The sequence below is a fragment of the Stylophora pistillata genome, chromosome 6 (assembly GCF_964205215.1).
Source record: "Stylophora pistillata chromosome 6, jaStyPist1.2, whole genome shotgun sequence".
Taxonomy (NCBI): domain Eukaryota; kingdom Metazoa; phylum Cnidaria; class Anthozoa; order Scleractinia; family Pocilloporidae; genus Stylophora; species Stylophora pistillata.
This window is the reverse complement of record NC_142524.1, coordinates 12,075,672-12,083,405: the sequence shown is the minus strand read 5'-3', so window position 1 is coordinate 12,083,405 and position 7,734 is coordinate 12,075,672. Positions and strand designations below refer to the sequence as shown.

Here is a 7,734-nt window from a genome sequence, read left to right as displayed (position 1 = left end):
TTCTGGCCAGAGCAGAACTAAATCGATGGGTGAGGTCTTTGATTTCATTGAACGAGAACGATCTTCCTGACTCTCCGTCAACCTGACAGAGGAGAGACAAAAACTTGATCAAATTCAAATTTAAAGAGTTAAGCAAGTAATTAGCAAAGAAAAGAAATGAAAAGAAAAAGAACAGAAAAAGAGAAGAAAAAGGAAAGAAAAAGAAAAGAAAGAGAAAAGAAAAGAAAAAGAAAAGAAAAGGAAAAGAGAAACGAAAAGAAAAAGAAGAGAAAAAGAAGAGAAAAAGAAAAGAAAAACAAAAAGAAAACAAAAAGAAAAGAAAAGAAAAAGAAAAGAAAAGATCTTTGACTTGTTATGGGTTACGCTGCTGTACCCTAGCTTCCAGGGCTTCTCTTTCCCCTAAGATCCTCAAGTATGACCTCAACCCTGATCTAAATGGGTTGTCTGAATGATGAACCCTGAAGGGGGGAATGGAGAGAGAGTAGTGAGTGAAGGGAGGTAGAGGGGTAAACCTTGGTTCGGACCTTTCGCGGCCAGGCGGTGGGACGTTTCAGTTTTAGTTACACGTACAATCTGGGTACAAAATTCGGGTGATAATCTCTTGATTTGAAGGTGCCCTCTTCATGCCTACAGCTTGTACTTCAGTTAGTCTGAAGCCAGAAGGTGTCTAACAGAGTAGATTAGATTTGAATAAGACCTAAAAAAGGAAAACTAAAAACCCTGGTAAGTAACAAAGAAACTTTGTAACGGTAACTAACTAAAAATAGACTGATTTGATATTATTAGATTTTCATTGCTGTCGTCAAACCCAACTGATCCACAATCAAGGTATATCCAGATTTCGCCTACAATAGTTCGGGAAAGTTCTCAGAGTTGTGGGCTTTGCAGTTTGGAAGATCTATTCCTCGTTTTTACTTTTACCTCGCACGCAATTTAAATGGCGGCAAGAGAACTTTGACGTGTGTCGAAAAATATGATTGTATTGTGTGACAATCGGTTAAGCCGCTGAATTGAATATAAATTTTGTGTATGGGTAAATATATGCTAAATTGCAGCAAGTTAATAAATCCTTCCCTGTCTCATTATGGCAGATATTTCATCAGCGAAAAAACCATCAGACCCATTCCATCAAACCAACTTCACTAATCTACAATGTTTCAAAATTTCTGGCTTCTCGGGTCTTATGTTTCAGACCAAGATGGCGTGACAGCTAAAACAACCAGCTGTAGATACGCTTGAGCGTGCATCGAGTCTGCCCCAGAAATTGACGCTTTCTCTCGTCCTAAATATGTTTGATGCTACAAGAAAAAAAAATTCCGTTGTGGTTCACGGCAAAGGATAAGATCTCACATAAATCGATGAAATTTGAGATTAATTTCTCCGCAAACTTGTGAGGTCCGTAACCAGCCGCTTTTGATTTCTCCGGCCGAGAAACAAGCCTAGACTCCTTACTTCAGATTGCGACAGACTCCAGACTGGAGCCTGTACAAACGTACCGTACGATAAAATCAACAAATACTTGCGAGGGTATCCGATTTATCCTCTTCCGATGGTCCCAGTCCGCTTGTGGTGGGAAAAGTCGATGCAAGCGTTCATAAAATGGCTCAGAAATAGCAAAATATTGACAGGGTACATGATATGTCGCAATACTCGATCACATTTACGCTGTACTTCGAGCCACACTCGTTCACCAGATTTTTTGCTTGCATGTAACCGAAAATCTACTTTTGAAATATGAAATCACGAAACCCAGAAATTAAGAAATGTAATTATTCAACAAAGAAAGAATACTTACAATAGCTGCCCTGTCTCCATATTTGTCAAACTTCGAGAACACGAAATCCGGCCATGATATGTTATCAGGGATCTGCAGGTCTGGATACTTGCTTCTCAATATCGGCATCCTCGCGTTGATCTTCTCGTCTAACTTTTTAGCGGTGAACAGTTTTGTAGGAAGAAAGAGAGAAAGGACTCGTAAGCTGCGATGTAGCCTCGACTGCCTCGTGATGCCGAGGAACCAAAACCAGTCATGTGATAAGTTGATGTATAGTCTGTCACGCAGGACGAAAATGTAACGCATGTATAATTATTACGCATTCGAGGATCGTTTTGTGATTCCAGGGTAGATTGGTTTCGTTGGGTTAGAAACAGAACATCATTTTATACTTTTCTTGGACTGTTGATGTGAACCAAGTGGACAGTTTAACGGAGTTTGTTCTTATATAGAGGTCTAAAGGGTAAACAGCGTTCTTTTAAAGTATAGTTAACCGTGCATATTCTCTCAAGTGGTGAGTGAGTGGGCTAGGTTACGAGGAGGCATCATGGAATTAAAGATAAAACGATAGCTTGTATGGAACGTTGATAGTTTTTTCGATCTTCGAAACTAAGCAGCGACCTCGTGGCCAAGAGCACATAAAGACCTCTTCTATTATTGCACCATCATGGAGGATGTATAGTGTAAATAAGTCTATCTTGCCTATAGTGCTATGGCCGGCGGCACCAGGGACATTGATGCTAAGTTATATTTGTGCTTCAGAAGTTGATGACTGATACTTTGCTTGTATTTAATGTCTCTTGTTCATGCAGAGGAAATGGATTCCTTCACTGAATCATCAACACTCGTCTTCATTTTGTCTTAGATACTTTGGTTTCCTATGTCAGGTATCCTAATACAACATGATTAAGATGTAAGGGCCGTCGGTTTGGTTTCCAGATAATCGCCTGGTTGGTAGTTCTGGAAAAAAAGTGACCACAACTGCTCAAAATTTCCTATTTTTGTAACACCTATTTTATTTTAACTCACAAATGAGATAGTTGACGTAGCTTCACAAACATTATAATTACAAAAAGCTTAACGTAGTAATGGACATTATATTACTAACGACCTTTCTTAGCCTCAAGTTTCTTGAAATGCATGAAAAACTCTCTGTTCGCAGTTTCATAGCTTTTATCCACCTGGCTGTTTTCATTCCTCTCAGATACGTTTTCGCAAAAGATAAGTTTACTTAACAGTAAAGAACAACGAGTTTTAACATTTGTAGAAGACAAATTATTGAAATATGCGTGTTGGTGTTAACTTTTGTTTTTTCCTCTAATATTCGAATGCAGTTTAAAGTAGTAGATATTGGTGCAGGAGATACATGTCATTCGCTCTACAGCACTAATTAATTTACCGGTTTACAAATGCTAACTTGACAGATACTGTCTCATCTCAACTGTCTAAGCATATTGTTCTCATGATGCAGCCACTAAGCGAGTGTGATATACAGTACACCTCCTATTTAGTAATCAAAATTAACCAAAGACTGCATCAGAAGTGAGTGCCGTACTTTCTGGGCGTAACTTTCTAAGATGTAAAAATGAAAATGGCCGAAAAATTTAAAAGGGACAGCAAGGTTGAATGATCCCGATTAGCTAGCCTACGATAATTGAAGCACGTCATGACTACTACGTAACGTTTTACCGCCCTCAGAGGGCAATCATTACAACTGTAACATTGAAACGCATTGATTTATTGACTACTGTATTCCTATATACAATTATTATATTCTTCATTCCATTTTGCTGATGGAACACTCTCTGGTTCAGCCGATGGCGTGCTGATGTTCAGAGGGCCGTGTTTAACTGAAAGGGAAGAAGTATAGAATCATCTGCAATATCCCAGTCACATGACCTCAGAGTACATTAGGAATGATATCGAGGAGGGTAAAAAGAAACAGTAGGTATTGTTCCGTTAATTATTTAGAAATGCACGCCAAATAAATAATAAATAAATAGATCAACAGAGCAAGTAAATGGTGTGGTGTATAGCTCAATGAATGGGGAAGATGAAGAGAGGGCCAGACGAACTGACCGACCGACGGATGTACCTGCGCTACATATATTGATAATAGAGAGATTTAGCAGACGGTATTTACGCGAAACGTGAATGGCAAAGAGGACCAAGAGACCTTGTTTTTCCCGCCATTATTCATGTTTGCCGGTGGCGCTTTGACGTTTCTTTGTGAAAGAAAGAAATTATTGTACGTCAAGGTAAAAGATGGACCATTTTGACAAGCGGCGGCCAGCTCTCGATCGTCAGAAAAAATTCAAATTCTCAAATTTATCAAAACATTTCGTTGCACTCACAGAGACGTTTGTTGATTCAAAAAACCCGGAAGGAGCCAAACATCGCGGGAAAATGGCCCCTGTTTGTGTCTCGCGGTCACACTTTGCTACTCGGCGGTGCTTGCGGTTTTTTTTTACGTTCGAAGTTTGCTCCAGTGACTGTGTTGTATTCGCGTCGTTGCCTCCACGGTCTTCTTGGGACAGAGAGAAACTCATGGCTCCACTTTCCTTTGCACAGGCTGCAATAGAAGTTTTTCCAATCATACCTGTCTGAAGCTGTGTTTTAAGCAAGTTTTTTCCAACAAAACCACGAATGTCGCCCTGTAACTCATTCAAGGGAAGAAGCAAAGCCAAACAGCACGAGAAGGACCACTGTGGGTTCTTGCGCCACTCTTTAATGTATTGATATACGTATAACAAATATTGGACTGGGGAATAAATGAAAATAATCAAAAAATATTATTTACTAACATGAAGAGAAAAGCTTAGTGTCACTTAGTGGTCGCTTTCCTATTCAGCATCAAAAAGCGGGCATTTCCAGAAGCAAAAATGTTACACTCTTCCAGCCAATAGGGACTTTAAGCAGTCAGGACGGCAACGCCAAGGAAGACGTTGATTAAAAAATTAATTTCTACTTTTAATTAGAATTTCGAAAATGGCCGCATGTGTTTTCCGTCTCATACGGCGCCACACTTCAGGCTTTAGCATAACGTCTCGCAGTAGCGTTGAGTTCCAAATGGAAATCAAAATAATTTGCCGTCGCGCTTTCCGTTCGCAGACGACGCAACATTTGATGATTTCACGTTGTTTTGATCTGCTAAGGACGGATAAGAAATCTACGAAGTTTTAAAACGCTCGTGCTCAGCTATTGTTATGCCAATAAGATCTTTTGTTTTTCCGGCACGTCGTCGTTGCCGTCGCCGCCGTGGTTTGCTTAAGGTCCCTCTTGTTTTTTACTGAGATACTAATACTAAGCCGAGGGCGAGCTTAGAGAAAAGAATAGTGGTAAATGTAACCTTTGATTAGCTTTAATAGGTGCATCTACTTATCATGAACAAGCTGGAAGAAGGTGAGAGATATAAGGATTCAAATGTTTCATGCATGCCAGCTATTTTACAAGTATGTAATACTAGTACTCACCCACGAGAAGTCCAATCACGAGAGTATTTGCTCCAAGAATCAGTATCTTCATTGCAATGGCATCCATGTGTTTATCCACTGCGCCCGATATATTCTCTGCTGGAATTCTGCTCACAGCACCGATACCCAAGTTAACAACTGTAACGGCGAGAGAGGTCGTCATTAATCTGTTCTCGAAAGGGTCCTGTATGGGTTTCATCCAGGAGAAATAAATTCCATACATACCAGCCACGACCCAGGCCAGACCAATGTAGGATCTGCTCTGTTGACTCACGAGAATAAGGCCAGATGTAAGAATTACTTTCCGTGACATTTCAATCAGTTCCCAATACCAGGTAGGTTGCTTGTAATTTTTGAAGAGAAAACGTAGACCTTCAACCATTTCGTTGCCTACACCTGAACCATCACCATCTACTGTGGTTAGTACTGCTCGCTGGTGCCTCCAAAGGGTGATGAATGAAGCAGCAAGTAGGGAAAATAGATACACGGTGGAAACGTAAGCTGCAATCAGCAAGTGGTTATATGTTGGACCTTGGCAGTTTACGCTGTAGTCTGCTCTAAGATATTCGTTGCACAACTCTTCATTCTTATCATTGCAGAGTTTACGGCAAGCAAGCGGCAGAACACTGGCTGTCTTGGAAAACGTACTCAAGTAACCCACATATAAAACGAAAAAGAGATTTTTGTACACAACTTCTTTCATTTGTGAGGTTTTGGCTGATTTTTCCTCGTCCTCTAAGCCTTTATTACCAAAGATAATCCTCTTGCGAATACCATAGATCAAACCAGAGGCGGCAATGGCAATTGCATTCAGTGACAAGATCACAAACAAGTCTCCAAATGCATTCATATGCAATCCTTGAAAAAGGCAGTGGACAGGTGCTATCTGGAGCAAATTTATCTGTAGTATTCCTGAGTACTTTGCAACAAATTTTAACGAATCTGGCCAGTTAATGTAAGAAAAGACGTCCAGCAAGCCATGAGTGACTTGGTAAAATCCTATCAAGATCTTAAGTTTGGATAAGAACTTGTCCATAACATCGAGATCACGATCCATTGCAAGCCTTCTTTTCCTTTTCCATGCCAACAGAGAAAATGTCACCAATAAAATGACAGCAACAAGAGACAGCTGTCCCGCGATCCACGATTTTGATGGGCATTTTTTGCAAGCGTGGAATTGCTTGTAGTATCCAGAGCTGCAAACGGCACAAATTGGCCCTTCGTATCCATCCGCACATAGGGAGTCTAATCCACCTTTACAAGACTCTGGTACTTGGCATCTGTACGGCGTTGGAATTGCATGAGGATACTTCACGGAATCCTCATCTAATGCTGGTAGAGGTGCCTTGAGATTTTTTATAAAATCTTGATAATGACGTTTGTAAGAGTCGTTACGCCACTTCCACCAATAACCAGGTTTCAAAGAGGCATATTCTTCTCGGCACACAAGTCCATTTCTGCCACATTCCTGACATCCCTCAAATAAATGGGTTCGGTAATGACCTTCCAAGCATGGACAGGCTCGATAGCCAGCAAAATAGTCAGTTTCGGTCCCTAACAAGGAAACAAGTCGCTTTGTGGTGATAAAGTTTTCGATTAAGTTCCGATTGCTCAAAACCCTGGTATAGGACTTAAAAGCGCAGCGCAAATAAATCATCTACTCATTTGAGCTGCTATGTTTTGTAGACCACGTGGTCATGCTTTAAAGTTCAAGGTATTTGCCTTCTTCCACTTTTTTTCCACGCTCTCTCCACAGCTTTAAAGGTTAGGTTTTTGTTTTCTAACTGATTTTCTTACCCCACATTTTCCCCACATCTTCTAGAGACTGAAGTTAGTTTGGCAGGTAGTGTACTATTCATTTGATAAAGGCGGCCTTAGCTCAGCCCATTGTAAGGAGCTCGCGAAAAAGAAAAATCAAACAAAAAACAAAAACATTTTCTGGGATAATAGATATAGAAAGGGCTTCCGAGACTCATTTTCCGATTCATATTTCAAAACTGTCAACATTTTGACCAAAGAGACGTTGTCAACCACTAGAAGGCTACAGGAATCTCATTTCAAATTCTCAACGCTAGACATAAGACTTAAATGGATCAATCCTATAAGCATATCCATTGTACCTACTTACCCTCAGGACACGTCTTACAATCTGAAACTGATTTTCCCGGTTTTTTGTCGAATGCAACGAAGGACCCATTTGGACATTTCATGCAGCTTTCCGCCACAAAAGCGAGGCTGTCAGAGTAAAATCCACCTAAAAAAAAAAAAAAAGTATAAAAAAAGTAAGTAGGATGACCTTCTAAGATGGTATTACGATCTTGTTGTTAAAAGCCGGGTTAGTCTGGATATTCAAGTTCCATGTGGCACATCCTGATAAACGTGATATTAAATGTTATATTGCTCCGAGTTTAATAATCTGATCTTATGCGATCGACTCAGTGAGTTTGCTTTTGTTCAAAGGAGATTTCGTTGATTATTCGACTAATA

At 40.1% G+C, this 7,734-nt stretch overlaps 1 protein-coding gene across 1 annotated transcript; it reads right to left on the bottom strand.

The window, feature by feature from the left end:
- Positions 1–2,760: 2,760 nt before the first annotated feature.
- LOC148728272 (uncharacterized) lies at positions 2,761–7,528 on the bottom strand. Its single transcript, XM_088724723.1, has 4 exons — positions 7,376–7,528; positions 5,248–6,801; positions 4,129–4,535; positions 2,761–3,624 (listed from the first exon to the last, which is right to left on the bottom strand). The coding sequence occupies exons 1-4, from the start codon at positions 7,455–7,457 to the stop codon at positions 3,607–3,609; spliced, it is 2,061 nt and encodes a 686-aa protein (XP_088580849.1). The 5' UTR covers positions 7,458–7,528; the 3' UTR covers positions 2,761–3,606.
- Positions 7,529–7,734: the final 206 nt, after the last annotated feature.

What these genes read in the sequence shown, in the direction of transcription:
- LOC148728272 (XM_088724723.1), bottom strand. Translation starts at nt 7,457, where the DNA reads ATGAAATGTCCAAATGGGTCCTTCGTTGCATTCGACAAAAAACCGGGA. An exon ending in TTGTAAGACGTGTCCTGAGG is followed by an intron (nt 6,802 to 7,375) that starts GTAAGTAGGTAC and finishes TTTCCTTGTTAG; the next exon opens with GGACCGAAACTGACTATTTT. An exon ending in CGTGATTGGACTTCTCGTGG is followed by an intron (nt 4,536 to 5,247) that starts GTGAGTACTAGT and finishes TTTATTCCCCAG; the next exon opens with TCCAATATTTGTTATACGTA.